Genomic DNA, 20,756 nt, shown 5'->3' with positions numbered 1-20,756 from the left:
TTGCATAATTTGGAGCACAGTAGATGGAATGTTTGCCATTGAGCCCCAAACCACATTTGGGGAAATTAACTTACCTGACCCCATTTGATCAGTCCATCAAACTGTTTTACCATTTTCTTTAGACAAAGCTAACCTAGACATGACCTCAGTTTGAGAGGGAAGAACATATTCTACAGGCATGTGTTCCATGGTTCTTGTACCTCCAGCCCTCCCTTGCCCCATCCTCTCCAAATTGGGAGGTTTTCTCTGGAAATCCCTCCTTTCCTGCTTCCTCTCAAGGCAGGTGACAGTGTTCAAATTTTGAGTCGAATTTTAGTTTTGTGTGAATTCGAAGGGGACATGTATTGTGAGAGGCAGTGGGTACTGTGTCTCACCAGTGTTTAAACAAAGGCTGCGTAGGTTTCCTGTTGGCTCCTTGGAACTTCGAGCCCTCACATTCCCCTACACGCAGAACCTTAGGACAGGGTGGGGACAGCGTGGTCCTTCCACTCTCAAGTCCGCACTTAGGCGGGGCTGCGTGGCAAATGTGTGGCCACCTGCCTCCCACCGCCCCCTGATGCCCGCTGGCCGGGGACGTCGGCTGGTTTATTGAAGCAGCCCTGCCTCCCCCTGGCTTCCCCTTCTCCCCGCAGTGCTCTCAACAGCATTGAGAGCCATCCTGTCAAAACACAACTTGGGTTGTGTCGTTGTTGGGTTTTTTTAGGGAACAATCTCCCAACTTTACTTTCTCCTCTTGTTCCTTTCTGAAGTTCTGAGGCTCGTTTTCAATCCTTATTAGCTTTATTCCTCAATATTGGCTTTATTTCTCACTCCTTCTTTTGCTAACAGGGGAGGTTGTGGCACTTACCTGAGGCTGAAGGAAGCGTCAGGGCAATGAATTCCTGTGTTCCCAGGCCTCTGACCCCTTGGGAGACTTAAGTCGGCAAGGTTCAAGATCCTCTGAGACCTCCTCTGGCCCGTCCGCCAGTCCATTGGCACGCTGGGCGGAGGAGCGATCGCTGTGCCACCCGCCTCGGAGCTCTTCCTGTCTGGCCTCCTCCTTTTCGCCAGGGGCTCTGGGAGGTTGGTTTTCCTCCCTAGATGCTGCTCTCAGGTGCGCCCTGCAGGTCTCTGTCGGCAGCCCAGGAGCAAGTGATGCCTGGGCTCCTGCTTATCTGAGAGGAGCTAAGAAATCTCATCCGCTGCCACTCACTAGCTAGGTTCCTACGCTTCCCGTTACGTCCACACGTCTGGGTATTGAGGGATACCGTTAGGTGTTTTGACGCTTGTCTTGTGTTATTTACTGTGGCACATGCCTTCAGAACCTTCAGTCAATAGAAAGATAGGCATAGGTGGCAATAAATGTAGAACTAAGTTATTTATAAATATACTTTTATTTGTTTCGGAGAGGAAGGGAGAGTGAGAGTGAGATAGAAACATCAATGATGAGAGAGAATCATTGATCACCTGCCTCCTGTATGTCTTGGGATCGAGCCGACAACCCGGGCAATGTGTCCTGACCGGGAATTGAGCTGTGACCTCCTGGGTCATAGCTTGATACTTAACCACTGACCCACTCTGTCTGGGCAACATTACATTTTTGATAACCATCCATATTGATGTGTTTATCTGTAGCTCATGTTTTCACTGCTATTTAGTACTGCATTGTTTGAATGTGTCATAATGTGTCTGTTCTACATTTGGACTGTTTTCCAGCGGTTTGCTATTATGAGCAATGTTGCTGTGACCTTCTTGTTCAAGGTTTTGGAGCACACACACAAGAGTCTCTCCAATATACACTGAGGCGCAGAATTACTGGGTCATTGAGTGTTTATTCGTCCCATTTGTGTGTGTGTGTGTGTGTGTGTGTGTGTGTGTGTGTGTGTGTTAAATGGTCAATATTCATTTAGATTTATACGCATATTTGTCCTGTTATCATTCATTCTTTTCTTTGCGTATCCATATAGGGTCATTATCCACAAAAGAACTTTGTTTTGTGGGTCCTCTGCAATGGGTTTTCTCAGGTTGGTTTCCCCTGGAAAATATATTTATTTCACCCATATTTTTAAAGATAGTTTCACTGAATTTAGAATTCTGGATTGGCAAGTTTCCTTCAGCCCTTTAATGATCCCTTTATTGTTCTATTATTTCTGTTGAAAGAGCTGTCAGTATTATTGTTGCTCCTGTGAAGGTGATATGCCTGTTTCCCTTTGACTGCTTTTAATGTTTATTTTCTGTCTTTAGTTTATAATAATAAATGTGCCTAGATAGGGTTCTCTGGCTTGGGATTTATAAAATATCTTGAATTTGTAGCTTGATTCTTGCTACAAATTCTTGGCTAATGTCACTTCAGATACTGCTTCTGCCCTCTTTCTCTCTTTTCCTTCTGTGACTCCAGTTACCTGGAAGTTGAACTTTTTTTTTTTTTTTTTTTTAACCATGTCCCATATGTCTTTTAAGCTCCTTTCTTTCACCCTCTTGTTTTTATTCATGCCTTGATCTGGATATTTTCTGCCGACTTTTTTTCTCCTTCACTAGTCCTCTTTGATACTGTATCCACTCTGCTCTTTAGCCATCTATTAAAATCCGAATTTCAATTTTCTGGTAAAATTTTTTATCTTTTTTTTATAACTTTTGGAAGATCATTGTATACTATTTTAAACGTTGTATCGAATAGCTCTAATGTCTGGATAACTGCTGAGTGATTTTCTGTTTCTTTTTTTTTCTCTCAGTTTTTAGTCATTTTATTCACTTACATATCTGGTAATTTTTATTGTATGCTGGACATTGTGTAAAAAAAAAAAAAATTGGGCCTCTGACTTACGTTCTTTTTCTCCAGAGAGGATTCGTATTTCTTCTTTCCTTCTGGTGCCCAGTGCTTTGATTTCCTCCCATGTGTACCTCCCCTGCAAAACTTGTTTTCTGAGCTTTTCATTTGCAGTAAAGGGTATATAACAGCAAGAATTTCCCAGCGGGACTTGTATTTCAGTAAGGATCAAAGCCTGGTATTTAAAGGGAAGAATCTTGAGGAAGGATTATTTGTTTCTGGGGAAGGGCAATGGGAAGGGAGCTAGAGAATCAGCCTCAGCTCTTGAAATCATAACAGAGGCCCTTAAGGAAACCTAGTCGTCAAGAATCAGTTCTGTTTAGATCAGAAAATGGGTGAATCATTTTGATAAGCAAGCGTTAATTAGCTCTCTTTTACGTAGGAAGTATATTGAACCAGAGCCCATTTTCTATTCTTTCTAGTAATTGAAGGTTTTCTCTTGAAAGCAACACATCAGAATAGTCCCAGTGAGTCACCTTCAGAAAGGGCAGCTATTGAGCTCAATGAATTGTGTTTTCTTCCTCATTCCAGGACTTGTTTTTAGGCCTGAAATTTATTAACCTAGGAATGGCTAATTCAGCAGTGAATGGCTAATTCTGCTAAAAAACAAACAAACGAAAAAAAACAACACCTCTAGATCTGCAGGAAGTAGATGGGTGTGAATGCTCAGTGTCCTCTCCCAGGTCACCCTTCGTAGGGTTGTAAGATGGCAGAGGTAGGAATACCTACTGAAAGGCCACCAGAGGCCTGGCAGAGACCAGAGGGTTCTGAGGAGCTACTGGGAAACAGAACTAAGCCAATTGCATTTTTATTTTATTTTATTCCACCTGATGGTGTGGAAACACTTTCCATTTAAAAAAGAATCTTCTTTTGGCCTTTCACTTGAGCCTGGGATCAAGCCAAGCTCAGGAGAAATGAGACAGGACTTAAGTACCTAGGATCTGATCTGCCTTCCATTCTCTATTGCCCCCCAAAAAGAGGTTCAACCTCCGTGGTTCTCCCAGATGCTGAAGACCTGGTCCCAGTCTGTGGTCTCATCTAGCATTTGTCACAGTTGCTGAGGCATGGCTTCCCTGAACATGACCAGAATGAAGGGTTGGCCTTTGTGTCTTTAGCTTCCTGCAAATGCAGGCTTGTAGGAACAGCACCTTGGTTTTCCTGGGACCGTTGCATTGCTCCCGGATGGCTGGGTGGTGGTGGGAGAGAGGAGTGGCAGAGATGGAGAGGCGAGGAATGGAGGCTGAACTGGGTGCCCTTCCACGATCGTGTTTTGCGCTAGGAGCCCGGGTGGTTTGTGCTGTTCTCTCCCTGTAGTTTCTGGAGCTAGGTTTGCTTGACCAGACCAGCTCTGACTAATTAAATCTTTCAGTTTTGTGGCTTTGGCACGCCACCTCCCTCAGCAAATCCTCTGCCAGAAGCTGGGGAGGGAGAGCAGACCTCTCCACAGGCAGGAGCTCTGGAAATCACTGGTCTTGGTCCCTGCCCCAGCTGGCCTCCATCTTTCTTCCCAGCCTCACTGGTACATGTGAGTTGTAATTGATCCCCTAATGAACGTTTACAGAACCTCCTCTTTTCCTGGGGCTTTTTCAGGTGGTGACAGTGAGAGCTTGGGGAAGGGAGAGCGGGGAGCCCAGGCTGCATGCCTAAGGGCAAGTCCAGGTGATGGGAGGTGTAAGTGTCTGAGTTGGAGTATTGCTCAAGAAGGGGTCAGAGCCTGGCCCTCTTTCTTGTCCAGGGCTTGCATGTAATTTCTCAGAAACTGGGTCATTTACATACTTCCCTCAGCTACCTTCCTTTGTCACCGCCACTGCTTGGGAAAAGAAAGATACCTTACCTGGTGCCTCTATAAGATTTTTACTGGCGTCAGGAAGGAATTTTCCATGGAGATAATAACAAAAATCATGGTTGGGTTCCCTTGATATATTACCCAGTATCATTTGTGGGTAATACCTAGCAGACTCTGGTTAGAGACAGTCGTGGTCTTTTTACGTTTCATCTGCACAACAGTGATAATAACAGAGCCTACCTCGTAGGTTTGTTGTGAGGATTAAACGAATTAAATGATTTCCCAACTGGTAAGCCCGTAGAACAGTGCCTGAGATGCAGTGTTGCTGACCTCTGTTCACAGTTCCAAAGGTCACACTGTGGTCTTAGCAGTTGGAAGCTTTCCTTTATCAATTTTGCTATTTACTCACCTAAAACTTCTTTTATTTGAACATCCAGTTGCGGAGATTTTTTCCCTGAAAATCTTATCAAGGTATTTCAAACCCTTGAAACATATCTGACTTTTTCAGTAAGAAGTTCAGCTTGTACCGGTGCCTGGCATCTAGGACTGTGCTCCGTGACATCACCCGTCGCCTTTCTCCCCGGCTTTTGGCATTAAAGAGACTATAGCTGTTCACTTGAAATGCCAAGTTCTTTACAGGAATGAAGTCCTTGTGGCTGGGAATGCGATAAGCTTGAGCTTCTTCTCTGTTGTAAAATGTTTGGTTGCATTTCTAAATTTCCGTATTTGGAGCTTTTCTTTTGTTATAATTGACTTCCTGCTCTTTGTTCCAGAATGGGTACAGGTGATGCCTCGGTCACAGGCTGAGACACAGCATTCAGCTGGGGAGGGAGGGGCAGTGGGACACTCAGAAGAACAGACTTTGCGGTAGCCACCCTTGGCCTTTACACATTCTTTGTGTTTTCCCCCAAGTCCTTTTAAAACCAAGGCCTCTCTGGGTTAGCAAGTCTGTGGGCCGCGTACTCCTGTCTTCAGATGAAGACACCAATCCTGAAGAGAGCGTGTGTGTGTGGCTCAAGTTCACCCAGTTGGATCCAGTGACAGAGTCGGGAGTGAGACTCCTGGCCTTTCAAAGCCTGTGTGCTTTCCTGGTGTTGAAATAGTTTATCTGCCGAGTCAGACATTGTGGTGAGACCACCTCACAGGGTTCTTCTTATTTTTTTCTTTCACATCATATTCTATCTCCTGGTTCGGTACTGGGGCGTGGGCTGTTTATGCACAGTGAAAACCTGGTTAGATGGCAAAACTGGAGGTCTCGAGTGGGGTGGGAAGGCGTGCCCCCCTCGTGTAGCCCTAACTGTGCAGAAACCCCCCTCTGACTCTGTCTGGGAGCTTCAGGGACTTTTCCGCAGCCGGTAGGGGAGGCCTGCACCCTCGGCACTGCCCCATCCCCTTCTGCGGAAGGTGCACGAGGCCTCGCTGATGAAGAGCTGAAAGGTGGGGGGACACCATCCCGTCCACAGCTGGGTTTAAAGATTCCTCCTGCACGTGATTCTAATTGACATGGAGGAAACTGGGAAAATAGGACGTGACTAAGCCGTGACACTTGTCTGGTGATGAAAATCAGTCTTCCTGTGGGTGTTCTGCTTATTTCTGTGCTTTTAGCCTCATAGCAAACGCCACCGTTCCTTATTAAAGAAAAAGCAAAACCCTATTCCGAGTGCCTCACACCACTCCAAGCCTCTAGATTAATCTGAAACACATCTGAGTTCACAAGTGGGTCAGAGCAGCAGAGACTTGCCAGTTCAGCAGGCGTGCGTCCTGGCCTCTGAGAAGCAGGGCCATCTTGAGGTCTGACTTTGTTGCTTATGTTTAGACCTTGTGTGCTGAGATAATTCTGGGTGGCTTTGGATGACTTTGTTTCTTAACTGAAAAGGAGTGTCTGTTGCCTGATAAGTGTTTATCCGTGAAATAGCAACATGGTGTATGTCTTAGGGCAGGAGGCCTTTAGGTCTCCAGAGAACACCCGCCTCCCCCTCCCACAAAAGCAAGGTCATTGGCTTAGGCGTGTTGCTAGAGTAGAATGTCAGTCCGAGCTTTAAAATGTCTTGATTGTTCTCATTCAGGGTCTCTTTTCTGGATCCTTTCCCCTTTCTCTGCCTTAAGGGGGCTACATACACAGTCACAACCGAGCAGAACTGAAAACAGACAAACCTGCTCTCCATCTACTGGATAGAGATCTGGGGTCCAAAAATGCCTCTTTCTTGCCAAACCTCAAATTGTTCCATGCCTTTTTTAAATGCCCTTTCCCTGCCCCCTCCGCCGCCTTCACCATTTGGCTGAGTGAGGACTAGATGTTTGGTTTGCCTTGTGTTGGTGACAGATACCCACTGCTCATTGGATCCCATTTTCCTTTAACCCCTCCTGGCTCACAAGTATCACAAGAGGGGTTTTCAACATCAAGGCGAAACTCCCTCTCAGCCTCATTTTGAGCCGTGGCCACGTTGACAACATGAAGCAGAGAAGCGGTGGTATCTTAGCTGCGAGGGACGAGGCCTCCTGACCTGAGGAGGTTTCCTAGCAGTGAGCCAGCCCTGGAGGCCTCGGGGCTGCTGCTCAGAAACTCAGCAACATGACGGCCATGGGTGCCGGCCACCGTGCCAGGCCCTTGGCATCACCTCCTGAACCCCTCACAGCACTCCTCCAGAGGCGAGGCCATCTGTTTGTTTGTTTGTTTGCAGGTGGGTAAACTGAGGTTCAGGGAAGATCAGCAGCTCTCCCCGGGTGCATACTTAGTGAGGGATAGAATAAGAATTTGACTCCGTGGGCCCTGTCTGATTGACTGCAGGGGGGCAGCCCCCTCACAGTTCACGTCCTCCTTACTCACAGACACAGCATGTAGCTAGCTGGGTTTTGCGAATTTGTGTGTTCAGCATAGCTCCTCGTGGGCAACGCCGAGCAGCACTGGAGCTGTGCTGGTGGCTGAGCCTCGCAGCTGGACAGCCTCCCACTTGGAAGAACACAGACTCTCCTCACACTGCAGCGCCTGTCCCTTCTCTTCCTTTTCCTGTTCTACGTGCTCACCGTCTCCCCTGGTGACAAGAAAAGTACCGTCACCGGCAACTCCTCGGTGAGCAAGAATATTAAAGAGGAAATTTCCATTAGGTAAATAACTGTGAAAGAAGAACCCCAGAGAAGGGGGGGAAATTCAAGCCGAGGCTCCTGTTACACTGGCCACATGCCGTTGGCATCCCAGGCTTGCTGCATATCATGAAGGGTCAGGAAAACTGATCGGCCAGAACAGAGGGACACAGTGTGAATATTTTTCTCTTTCACCATTCCAGCATCTACTTGAATGTCAGTTTTGTAAAACCATCTGTTCTGCGCCCAGCCCCAAACCCAGCCTAATTTGTAGTGGCTCCGTTTCTGTGGACAACGGGATTATTTTTGGAAGGTGGGGTATTGACACACACTGTGTGTCGGCGAGGCAGCAGAACTGACATCTTGAAGTTGTTCTGACATTTTTACCCCCTGGCTGAAAATATGGCTTCAGAGAAATCAATGACTTCAGGCTGTGGCCAGAATTCACGAGTGTGGTGTGCTCTGAGCGTCCTCTGGTGAGAGAAGGGGGTGGGGTGCGGAGATCACTGTTGTCTTTGCAAATGTAATAGCAGGTTTTCTGAAGGACATTCTGTTCCTTGGAACCTTTCATTTTAGCAAGGACAGTATTCACTTGCAGCCTTAAGGATTTGTGTGTGTGTGTGTGTGTGGTGCTGTGTTGGGTTTTTTTTGTGGACTTGAAATAGCTACAAAATGAACTATATTGACTTAAGTCTCTGCAAATGGTCCTTCTGGTGTTGAAGTTATGTTTATACCGAGTAGAGTTACAAATTATCTGCAAATTACCTCCTAATTGCTAGTCCTTTCCCAGTGTGCAAGCCTGGCACATGCTCACTGCCCCGGTGCTTTATGCCCCTCCACACTCACAGAGCCACATGCCTCGCGTGCACACCATCGCACTTAGTCTTCACAACAGCCCCGTGGAAACTGATTGTTCCCGTTTTGCACGTGAAGAAATTGACGCTTCTCGCTCCGTGCAAGTACTTTACATGTCTTGTCTAGTGCTTTCCGTGTATATCCTTGTAAGTGGATGGTCTTTCTCCATTTCGAAGAGGAAGAAATGGAGGCTCACAGAGGTTGTTACTTGTCCATGACCTTACAGTTAGTAAATGGCACAGTCAGAATTTGAATTCGGATATGAATGAATGTCTTTCTGTTATGCCACATACATACCTCCAGGCTGAGGTCCTGAAGGCAGGAGGCAGGGACCACGTCTCATTTATGGTTCTCACTTGCTAGCCTGGCAAGCAGTAAGGTTTGGGGTTGGTTGATGCATAGCTGGGTTGAATTTGCTCCTCTCCTGATGATTTCAGCCTTTCCCCCAGTGCCGCCGCGACTAGTTTTCCCTGGGCATGATCTGAATATCTGCATCCAGCCTTCATTTCCCATTTTGATCATCCACGAACATGCCAGAGAGCATCTGCTCTGAAAAAGTTTCGAAATAAATTCGATGGATGTCTTGCACCGTCACTCCCACGGGATGGGGTAGCTCTCATGAGTGTCCCCTGCTCTGTTTTGACGATCATCTTCAAAGTCAAGGACATGGGTGAAATAACACTGCAGCCTCAGGGAAGACAGTGCCAGAGGGCACCATAAAGAGAGCTTACTGGAATCACCTCCCTCTCCAGCCCAAGCTGTCACCCTGTCTTTGAGGGAGAAATAAGATACCGGGTGTGATTTGCTTTCCCACTGAGGTGGGAGTGAGAGATAGAATTAAGGATGACTAAGTGCTCCCACAGCGAGAGAGAAGGCCACAGGCTCTGTGGTGCCCTGGATTCAGCACTCAGAAGCCCAGGCGGCTGGCCCGAGGCCCGGGCTTTAACCACAGGACCCTTCTCCAGGCTGGCTTCAGTTTAGTTCCTATAAAATGGCTCTTTTCGTAAAATCTGATTAGCCTCTCATCAGTCTGGGTTTGGTTGGATCGTAGATTTTAACATCTTCCTATATTTTCTGAGTTCTCAAAGCCACATTTCTAGGGGTGAAGATTTTATCTTTTTAAATATATTTTTTATTCAGAGAGGAAGGGAGAGAGAGGGAGAGATAGAAACAGCGATGAAGAGAATCAATGATTGGCCGCCTCCTGCATGCCCTACACTGGGGAACGAGCACGCAACCCGGGTATATGCCCTGACCAGGAATTGAGCCGTGACCTCCTGGCTCATAGGTCAATGCTCAAACACTGAGCCAAGCCGGCAGGGCATGGGTGAAGATTTTATAATCACTTCCTGTTAGTGTCTTTGTATCCTTTACTTTTACTCACAAGTGACAAAGGACAAGGTTAGCTGGCTTGCATGAGTAATTTCCTTACAGAGGAGTAGGAATTCAGCTGGAAGACATACTAGTAGAGTAAGTTGACTAGATTATAGGCACCTTGCCACGGTCAAGGTGGGCACCTGAGAAGCAAGCACATGGAAGACCCAGCATTTAAGGGAAGAGTGCTCTCTTAGGCCCTCTCATCTCTTCCTCCTGGGGTCAGAGTGGTTTCTGTAGAGAACCCACCACCAGACAGTGCTGGGGGCCGAGGCGGCTGCAGCGGAATCTGTTGGCTATTAGGCTTTTGGCCCAGGCTCACTCATAAACCGTGGGTGTTAGGCTTGCTTTATTGATGGGGGTTGCTGCAGAGGGGCTGGTGTAGGGCAGTTTGCCTAGATTATTCTCCCGTGTTCTCTCTAGGGGGAGGGGGCAGTATATTGGCATTTTTAACTTCTTCCTAGTCAGCTGCTGGAATAGGTAGATGAGCCTTCGCTTCATATCTCTTCCAATGAAACCTCTCTTTTCAAGCAAATTAGGAATTTAAGGAGAATGGGAACAAGACCCTGAGAGGAGCCTGGGTGACTCTTCAGGTGGAGCCCTTCTCTGGCAGCCCTCACCCCACAGTGCACTTCTGAGGACAGCGCTTTCCCTCCACACCCCGCCCCCCCCCCCCCCCCTCACCTCTCCTGAGGCATCCCGGAGGCACTGTTGTCCAAACTCAGAATTCCTGCACGTGGCAGGGCTCTTTGGGCCTTTCCAGAAACAAGGGTCATCGTTCCCCCTCCTTTCGCAGTTCCCGGGTGCTCCCAATTTGCGTCTCCTCTCCTGCTGCTGGCTGTCCACGGGTGGAGCGACGTCTTACCGAGACTGTCCTCTTTGGGACTAGGGCCAGGCTGCCCTCTGTTCCCACCCTCCACCCCGGCAGCACCTAGGCCTGCGCCGGGCCCAGCGTGCGTGCTTGATAAAGACATTCTAGCTTGGATCGGAGATCACACGCTGTCAGCTGGAAAGGGCTTTGGAAACCGCCGAGTCCAGCGCTAATTTTACAGATGGTACCACTCCAGAAGCTCACTCCGGAAAGGGCTGGCTGGTTGCTTTCTCCTTGTTGATGGTAAATGCTAATGTAAATGACCATAATGCTGTCTTTGAAAGGCGTTCTTCAGAGGATGCCGGGTGTTCCTCCTTGGACTAGAGTGACTGCTGAGAACAGTAAGAATGCTGACTCGATGCCGCACCCTGAGCCACGCCACATGGCAGTGTCGGTGCTATCGCTGCTCTGCAGATGCCGAGAGGGGGCCCAGGGTGGGCTCCTCACTCGGGTCATGTAGCCACCGGAATGGTGGAGAGAGGACTAGAATCTGTTTTGGTCAGATGCCCAGGCCCATGGCTCTTAGATGAGGTTCCTGACTAAAAGCCCCACTTAGCGATTCACAGTGCGGGCTTCACAAACACTCCAGGGGGTCCTCATCCTAAAGGAAATTGTAAAATTAATTTCCATTTACTTTAAGTTCTCTAATTAGGGAATGACAGGGAAGGGAAGGCAAAGAGCAACTAATGATAGGGCTCGCCTCTCTAGAAAGGTCCTTAATCACTGCCCTGGGTCATAAAGACATCTGGGCCGAGTGGAGGAAAGGGGTGCTCCCACGTCCTGCTGCAGGGACCACTGCTTCCCGGGGAATTGCTGCTCCTGCCTCCAGTCCCTCTTCTTACCCAGGACGCCCCTTCCCCTGTCGCTGGCATCTGGAAGCCTAGGACTGAGGGCGTCCAGGGCAGATCTGTGTGACCCCCTCTCCCGACCACAACGTGGCAGGCCTCCTGGTGGCCACCCAGCATCAGGGTCTGCGGGGCAGGCTGTTTGCCTCACATCTTGCCACTGCGCTTTGTATCTGAGCAACATTCCTGTGTGTTTTCTAAAAGGTTAGTCCTGGGTCATTGGCACTTAAACCACTTGTTTTGGTAGATCCTTCCCGAGAAGGTTAATTATATATTTGATATCCTTTCCTTTTTATGCCTGAACGATGTGGATAAGTACCCTGTGGTTTATTAACTGTCACTTTAAACCTTTTCAAATTGTCTTGTGACAAAACAGACTTTTATGTCCTTTTTATCCAGCTTTGATGAATGGGACAGCTTCTCTGGTTAAAATAGGCCAGGATAAATAAAATCTCTGTCTGATTGGTGGGGGCGGAGTTTACATGGGAAGCCATGAGTTCAAATGTGCCACTTGAATAAAAGGTGACCTAACCTGTGAACTTTTACATATGCTTCTTTTTCTGCTTTTGACAAATGGTGCCGGCACCTCGGCACTCGGTAATTATTGAATAAGTGAAAGAAAAGGCATTACTTAAGGGCAGTTGATTTCTCTAAAAATTTTGATGCCAAACCCTAAAGCAATAATTTGCCACATTTCCTATTTTGTATCTCACTGATTGTTAGAGCAGAGAGCCTCTGTCCTTTAACATTAGGGAACCCCAAAGCTCACCTCTCCTCCCCCAGGCCATTTTGTTAAACCTTTACTTTTTTGGTAAGTTTGCAGTAGAATCGAGGAAGGTAAATGTCAAGATGGATTGTCAGTGGTTGTTTGCAGGCGTTGTGTCCACCAGTAAGCATCCCATGCTTGAGAACCACTCTCCTGGGACACACAGTATACGTAATTCAGCCGTTTATCTCTCCCTCACTTGGTATTCACTGAATCCCAGTGAGGAGCGAGGAGGGCATTTATTTAAAATAATTAAGTAACAAAAATTCTGCTAAGGGTTTAAAACACTTCTCCTTCTGTTTTTAATTCATTGCAGTTTGCGGGGACCTTATCGGATGGCTTAGGAAAGACGATGGACAACCGGCATCAGTCGGAGCGGGAGTACATCAGATACCACGCAGCCACCAGTGGCGAGCACCTGGTAGCCGGCATCCACGGCCTGGCCCATGGTAAGTCGCCTGCTGTCGGCTGTAGGAGAGTGGCTCTTCTGCCGCAGTCCCTCAGGGATGCCTGTTCAGCCATCCGACTGCCAGCGGGAAAAAGAGAGCTGACAGCAGTGTCGATCCTGGCCTGGCATTGTGGTGCCGGTAGCCATCCAAGCTCTCTTATTTTATTCCCCTTACAACTGCTACCACCTGTGAGAACTCTTCATTCATTTTCAAAGTGTGCCCATGGCCATTCCTTCCTGCGCCCTGGCGGCTTCTGTTCCCAAGGTGTCACAAGGTGTAAGCAACAAAACCCCTTTTTAGAATATGGATCTGCTGCTTCTAGACTTGCCCTCCGCTTACTGAGCTGAGCATTCCTTCCACAGAGAGTGAGATGTGGAACTGGCCGCCAGGTTTGTGGCCCAGATGTTTCTGAGTCTTGTGTAAATACCCATTCTCTGAATTTGTTTGAATTCTGGCTTTTAATGCTTTAATTCAGACTCATTTTCCGTTTGTTGTATTTTTCTCAAAACTTCTTACTTAGCACGGCATTCCTTAAGGCCCTTGGAAATATGAACCCAGCCACCTTTCCCGACTATTGTCCCCAGCCACCCAGGGCCTCTTACTGCTCCTCTGCCTCACTTCATTGCCTCTCAAAATCCTGTTCAGCCTGTAAGTCCCAACTCAAAGGACATTTGCCCCACTCCACTGTCCCCAGTTAGAGTTAATGATGATTAGCGCACACATGGCGGGCGTGGTTGTGTATGTAGCCAGCTGTGTGCATCTTGCTTCCCTGATAGGCTGTGATGGCCAGGAGAGCAGAAGACCACTTTGAAGTCACCTTTGTACTTGCTACCTCACATGATCCCTGGCATGTAGCTCATGCTTAGTAATGGTTACTAAAGTGAACTGCTTATACCAGATTACTAGAAATAGTCTGAAGCTATCAGAAGTCATGTCAAGACTGAGAAGTTTTAATTATCAGCATTTGCAAGAAGAAGGAATATCAATAATAAAAAATCATGTGTCTCTTTGTGTTTAGGAGAGAGTTTTTGTTTATCAACTTTCTAAGGGCGAGGTTTGGATTAAAATGCCTTTCTTTCCCTAAGCCTGCCCAACTGGAACAGGAGCGTTCCCCAAGGAGACATCAAGCTAGAAGTAAAATTTGGCTGAAATTAATCTGTTTATGTGCTTTAAAAGTTGATGGTTGGGCAATCACTTGGGTTTAGAGATTTAATCCTTCTTTCTAGTAACTGCAGTGACAGTGCCTTAGACTAACAGAGGACTGTTTTTTAATGAACATAAAATGCTTTGCTATGCATTATTGCCTCTATTTACCCAGCATCCTTGGGATGCAGAGAGAGCATGGCTGTCCTCACTTTCTTGATGGACACACCAGTGTGGTGAGAAAATAGGGAATCATTTCAAGGTCGCAAACTCCCCTCCAAGCAGGGATCATTAGGTAATATGTACAACATCTTCAGAATACAGGCTGTTCATTCTGAGACGAGGAACCAGTGGCCTCAACCAAGGGGACCCATGAAAGCATAGCTGAGCGTGAGATCCTTCTTTCACGATGAAAAAGCCCTTCACCGATAACAGTCCCTTGGTTTAAAAGCTGGGGTCATGCTCAGTTCTGTCTGTAGGCCCCGCTTGACCAGGTTCCGAAAGAGTCTGTCTCTGCATGAACTTGGTTCAGAGGACGGGAAAGGGCTATTGCCTCACGGCCAATGCACCAGAATCCAGAAGCGCTGTGCATTGTTAGTACATTCTCACCCAAGCAGCTTCCTTTACCAATTTGTCTCACTAGAGCTGAAGCGTCTAGAGAGCTTCCTCACACCCCCATCGCCACCAGGTAAACATCCTGTGAGTGTCCCTGGCACAGGACCTGGAAATGCTCCCTGGACTGGGCCCATTTCCCCTGCAAGGCCACGTCCTCTTCAGCCCCGGCCAACTTCTGGCCACTGTGGAGGCTCTTTAAGGTCATTGCTGTCAACTCTCAAAATGTTTGGAATATCTTTTTGACCTTGATTCATCTTTCAAACTCACTCCCTTGAGGTTACTGCTGGCTCTGGCAGCTTTTTAAGGATGCCCTTCACCAGGCTTTGTCATTACTCTGGTCGCCTACACCTGCTTTCAGCCACGTGTGCCACAGCTTTTACCCCATTTCAAATGTTTGGTGGTGCTGGCAAGTCACATAGTATTCTTTGAAAACTGAGGATCTGTATTTAGTTATCTCTACGCCTTATATTTTATGGAACCCCGCGTCTCCCCAAGAACCCTAGTTTCTTGTCTCTAGATTTAATTCCACTGTCTATATCCTCTCCATAGACCATATGCTGCCCAAGCTCTGGAATTGAAAAGTACCACTTTTAAACTCTTAGCTTTTCTTTGATTTTTAAAACTGGAACATGCTTTACTTCTGACTAATATATAATATACATTCTCTGACTCCAAACTTAAGAGGCAGATCTGCTGGTTCTCCACCTTGAGTTGGCCTGCCTATGGCCTGTCAAGAGATTGAGGAAACACCCCTGAGTTACCTCGCCAGATGCATGGAACTGAGGGGTTTGGCTTTAAATGCTGTTGCTTTTGTTCTTGGCCCGGTTACAAATAGCCCTTGTCTTTTTTGCTAGGTATCATTGGTGGATTGACCAGTGTTATAACCTCAACAGTGGAAGGTGTGAAAACAGAAGGGGGTGTCAGCGGTTTCATATCTGGCCTTGGGAAAGGGCTTGTTGGCACTGTAACCAAGCCAGTGGCAGGCGCCCTGGATTTTGCATCAGAAACAGCCCAGGCGGTGAGAGACACAGCCACACTTAGTGGCCCCAGGTCAGTGGTCGTCGGGGGAGTGGCTTTTGCAATTTCCAGCCCAGGTCTGCTGCCTCTCCTAATCCATCCTGCTATGTTTCACCTGCTTTAATGATATGATTTTTCATTATCTGATTACACACAACTAACATTTCTGACTTGCCTAATATAAATACATGAAAACAAGGCACACAAATCGGGCATGCACTTTTGCAGATCCACGTCTATGTCTGTATCTGTATTTACTGGCTACACACTCACAATGTTGTTTTTCTTCGCTAGAGGGGGTCAGAAAATAGCATTGCATTCTTACAAACCTCCCCTGCTCACCAAACTAACTAGACCCCGGCCTGCCCGTTAAGAAAACTATCTGGCTGTCGGCTGTGTCTTGCTCCTGAGCCCCATGGCGTAGTTCTGGAATCCCTGAAGTTGCAGTTCACCACGTGGGTCTGTCCCTTCCTAGTTCTTCCACTTGAAACTGCCATCTAGTCCCCACCTCATAACGAAACCCCACCTGGCGGGCAGTTCTGCGGAGGGATGCTTTCTTGCCTTGATACCAGCTGAGGCAGGACATCAGCCACAGCCCATAAGGCTCCAAATCCCAAGAACCCGACTACTCTAACTTAGCTATTTATGTGCGTGGCCTACATTAGCCTCCCCTTTTTCAGTGACTAATTGGGGAGCTTATCAACAAAGGCTACACGGTAATGAATGTTACAGCTCTCAGCCAAGCTGGACTCCACTTAAGCCCAGAAGGATTTTGCCGCTGCCTGCTTAATAGATAGCCCCTGAGTGAATTAGTGTGCCCTTTAGAATGCTAGGGCCTGGGCCATGTCCACACCCTCTCGCTTCCTCGTATAGGATTTGAAGGAAAATTGTCCCCAACGAAAATGAGTCCACTTGTCTGTCACCAGGAAACGTTCCCAATGACACATTACTGTGTTCTGCCAGAAGGTCTTCCATCTGGAAGCAGCTGCTCTTTAAAAGGATCTGTAGCGCTTACTTTAGTTAACTTACATTCTATTCTCAGATACAGAGCCCAACCAGTCCTTGAGTATATTTTGAAGCATTTATGAAGTTAGGGGGAGAGGGAGGGGGGATCCTTCAAAAGTATTTCCAGTTACTTTTTCCATGTCTGCTCAAAGCCCAAGAAGTCTACCTCCAGCTTCTCGTTAGGACAATGAGACTAAAGAAGCGTAAGTAAAGTGTTCCAAAGGAACCGTCGTTATTCTTAGAATCCCAAAGCAGTCAAGGAATTGAGTGATTGGTTTCAAAAAGCGTCTGAGGTATACGTGTTAACACTTTAAAAGATTAGTTTGTGATGTTAACTTTAATGACCTGACCAGGAAGAAATCACTTGGCTTTTCTATGATGTGAGTGTGGAAGTCTCGGTAAAATGTTGCATTCTTTTTAGGAGCACAGGAAAGGCACAGTGGTTGCTGCAGACAGGAGGGTGTTCATGGCGCTCTTGCCCGCTGTCCAGCACGGGCATAGAAGGTTCACTTTGGTGCCAGCCAGCATATGCCTGCTGTTCAGGCATGTTCAGTCAGTGAATACTGATTGAAAAGTCCCTAAGGACTCGGGGTTGGGAATACAGCAGAGCTATATAAAGCAAGGCTGTCCTTGGTCTCAAAGGGCTACAGTCAAGGCGGGCAGCAAACATAAACCAGATAACCTGTAAAGAATTATTTGCTAAAGTTAGGATAAATGGCACAGGAGATGTGCAGGGTGCTATGAGACTGTGTGATTGGAGAAGATGAAGGGAAAGAAAGGCTGGCTGTCGGAGCTGTGGTCAGTCAGATCAAGAAAGGCTTTTCTAGGGAAGTGGTGTTTGCGATGAAGCCTGAAGTGTAAGTAGGAGTGGGCCAGGTGGAGAGAGAATCGTGTTCTTGGTAAAGGGGACAGAGAAGCTATGTAGTTTGCCTCAAAGCAAACAGTAACTGGGCAGTCTCACTGACGTTTAACTGGATAGAGCAGCTATCTGCCTAGCTTTTCACTCCTCCTGGAAGCAAAAGCTTCAGTAATAAGTGAGGGGCATCGGTGGTCATGGGCCTGTGGTCCTGGAAGCTAAAAGGAGGGGGAATTAAGCATCGGCATCTCCTCTCTATTCCCAGAGGAGCCAGGAGTGGGAGCACCATGGCTGAAGCTATCAGAGGTGAGTGGGACACGTGCTATACCCATGCTAATCGGGGGCCTCCCAGAAACGTGGCCCTTCACCCTTTATTGCACATGAAAGGCATCACAGAGGCTCCTGAGACACTTTAACCAACTTCCCTCAGTCCGTTTCCCTGGGTCCAAAAGTGGAGTTCATAATGAGGACCCACATGTTAGAGAGAAAAGAACACTTGTCCCAGCCCCCTTCCTTATTAGCTTTGGGCCCTTAATCAAGTCTCCTAGCCTATCTAAGCCTCAGTTTTCATCTATAAATTAGGGATAAATATACCTGTTTGTTTTTTCTGCCTCTTAGAGGTTTGAGGCTTCAGTAACCAGAGTTACTTAATGTGAAACTATAAAGAACTAGAAAAGTCCGGGTGATACTGGTTTTGAAGGTCACAGATTAAAGGAGCAGCGATTCTTGCAGGTGGAGAAATGTTTCAGAGCCTTGAGGGACTGCTCGATGACACTGTGATCTCTTAGGAGCATGCTAGCTCTGCTCCGGGACGCGTCACCCTGGCTTCTTGGAAGTAAGATACAGTCATCCCTGTTGATTGAACAGAGTCCAGGGGTGTTACGCAGGGTTTCCCCCACTGTTTAGACAACAGGGACTAACAAATGATTTGAAGGGATTAGAAGTGAGATGCTGACCGAGCGCTGACCTGAGCCCAGGGACTGAGCCAGGAGTAGAACCCAGGAGTCCAAGAGTTCTGCCTCTGAGTCTGCTCTTGGAATGAACTTGCTGCTTCCTCTGTGATATTTCATCCAAGGAAAGGCTTAGATCTTAGCATCTATGTTTTAAATGACCCAAATTTTAAGCAGATGATAGTAAAGTAAGCCATAAAACTGTGAAGGAATACTCCTTCCAGTAATCCATCTGAAAAGTGGCCTTACAGGAAACATTGGCTCCTTTTGGTGTTTATTGGAACACGGCGTTATTTATAGGGAACCCCCCTCCTTGAGTTCTTTTAGATTAAAATACGTCCGAGTTCCTCTCCTGGTTGGAGCACGCAAGTGTTCCAGAAAGACAGCCCCCTAACTGGTCTCTGAACTTCCCACGCAGTCTACAAGTTCTTGGGAAGGCAGGTGGGGGTGGGGAGAGGAGGGCGGAGGACAGCAGAGCCTTTGGCCTCCACATGAATGTTGTGGACCAGTATCCCCTGCTGCATTTGTTAACTGTACAAGTATGTGTGGTTTGGAACTGAAATAAGAAGCCTTTTCCAAGGCAACGTTCTGCTGGCTCAGGTTGCATCGTCTCGTCTACATGTATTGGGCCACATTTGTCTGTTCCCAAGTAAAGTTTATGAAAATGGCACAGATGCAGCCACTGGTGGTGCCATTGAAGCCGTGGAGAGAAGCCTGTCGCCCTTCAAACAGACCGGGCCAAGCAGGGCACCCACCCGCCGTGCTCAGTTCTGGGCATGTGCACTGGGTTTGGACGGTAGTATTTGCAAAGCCACTTTGGTAGGAAGCTGCAGAGAGCCCGGAGCAGCCATTTCACAATAGAAGGCAAAATACCACTGAAAAGAGAGGAGTGTTCCACGCTGGGCTGTTGATTTGCTTGTTTATTTCTCTAAATACCATCTGTGATAGTGTGATAGGCTTTGGGTGCATGGCATTTCAGGAGAGTAGCACATGAAGATTGATGAAGCTGGGCCCTGAGGTTTCCTCCAAAATATTTCTTCACCTTTTTAGTCAAGACCCAAAACAGGGGGGTGGGTGGGGGGGAGAAGTGTGAGTTGGCAGAACTTGAAATATTTGAACTAATTTAGCAAAGCTCAGGAGTGTTGCAGCTTATCTCAGTATTTAAGTTAGATAAGGAGGAAGGGAGCTTGAAGGGCAGTGATAGATCAGTGTTGGAGAATACAGCCCTCAGGCCCCGACAGAGCGCGGACTCCAGGCCCTGTGCGGTGCACGCATGTGTGCATTCCAGTTGCCTGAGAGCTTTGCAGTAACCTTTGGATGGACTTCCCAGAAAAGATTGATGGTGGGCATATTCCACTTCTTCAGTAAAAACTCTCCTAAGACACCACCCCAAATCTCTTTCCGTTAATGGCCTCTTAGATGTGAAATGGACATGGTGTTTCTCAGGGAAAAGCCCTTTTAGTTCCAGTGTTTGCATCTTACCAGGACTCTCTGGGATAAAAGGGTTAAGACCCTCTTGAGTCACAGAGCCTGAGGCCCGTCAGGTTGGACAGGCCAGAAAGCCGTCAGCAAAGGGAAGTAGGCAGCGCTCCCCCGCTCTGCGTCCTGGTTTGGCAATGCGGCCTTCACTCACCCCACGCTGAAAGCAGCCATGTGCTCTCCTTGGTATTATACATAACACATCAAGCAGAGCTGGCTTGATTTGAGCCATTAGGGAACTTCCAAAGGCAAAAATCTAACCAAAATTAAAATGTTTCTTAGCTACACCAGGGCTCTCAATTTTCCCACCAGTGCCCCACCGGAGGCGGGGGTAGTGCACGGGACCCCGTGTATCCTGGGAAAAGCAAGTCCAACATTTCTTGGGAAGTTTCTGTTTTGTCTTGAAATTGTGAATTAATTTTATCCCACACTTGTTTTAATAAAATGTTTTTAATTGCTACCCAATAAAATTAACCCTTCAGAAAGATAGGCCACGTTCTCCTGTGGCGACTCCCTCGGACTTACTTACGAGTGTAAGGCCCTCCTCCACTCGGGTCCCTGGACGCCGGCAGCGTTGGTATGAAGTTGTGTGTTGGTAAGGGTGAAAAGCCAGAGTCCAGGACCTGTTTGACCCCGAGGCTGTGTTTCTTATCTGTGAGCATAAGTGTCTGTCGGCTTGGTAACTATCTGCTGCTTGGGGCAGCCAATGCACTGGCTGGCATGTCAGCTTCATCATGAGAAGGAATTAGATTTCAGTGAAGCTGGAAAATTGCTGTGTCCAACTGAAGGGAAGGGATTGTTCACGTCACTCTTCTCTTGTCCAGAGGTGACACAGAACTATGGAGGGGCAGCCACTTT

The 20,756-nt window shown here is 47.5% G+C and overlaps 1 protein-coding gene across 5 annotated transcripts in view; it reads left to right on the top strand.

The window, feature by feature from the left end:
* VPS13D (vacuolar protein sorting 13 homolog D) overlaps positions 1 to 20,756 on the top strand; it is a 224,219-nt gene that overhangs the window by 161,605 nt on the left and 41,858 nt on the right. For all 5 annotated transcript variants that reach the window (XM_079777542.1, XM_079777539.1, XM_079777543.1 and 2 more), the window contains 2 exons: positions 12,701 to 12,833; positions 15,446 to 15,641. In XM_079777542.1, the coding sequence (XP_079633668.1) occupies positions 12,701 to 12,833; positions 15,446 to 15,641 (329 nt within the window). The remainder of the gene's footprint in view (positions 1 to 12,700; positions 12,834 to 15,445; positions 15,642 to 20,756) is intronic.

The sequence above is a fragment of the Cnephaeus nilssonii genome (assembly GCF_951640355.1).
Source record: "Cnephaeus nilssonii genome assembly, chromosome: 7".
In the NCBI taxonomy this organism is placed as follows: domain Eukaryota; kingdom Metazoa; phylum Chordata; class Mammalia; order Chiroptera; family Vespertilionidae; genus Cnephaeus; species Cnephaeus nilssonii.
Note: the sequence above shows the minus strand (reverse complement) of the source record. Positions and strands in the feature narration are given on the sequence as shown.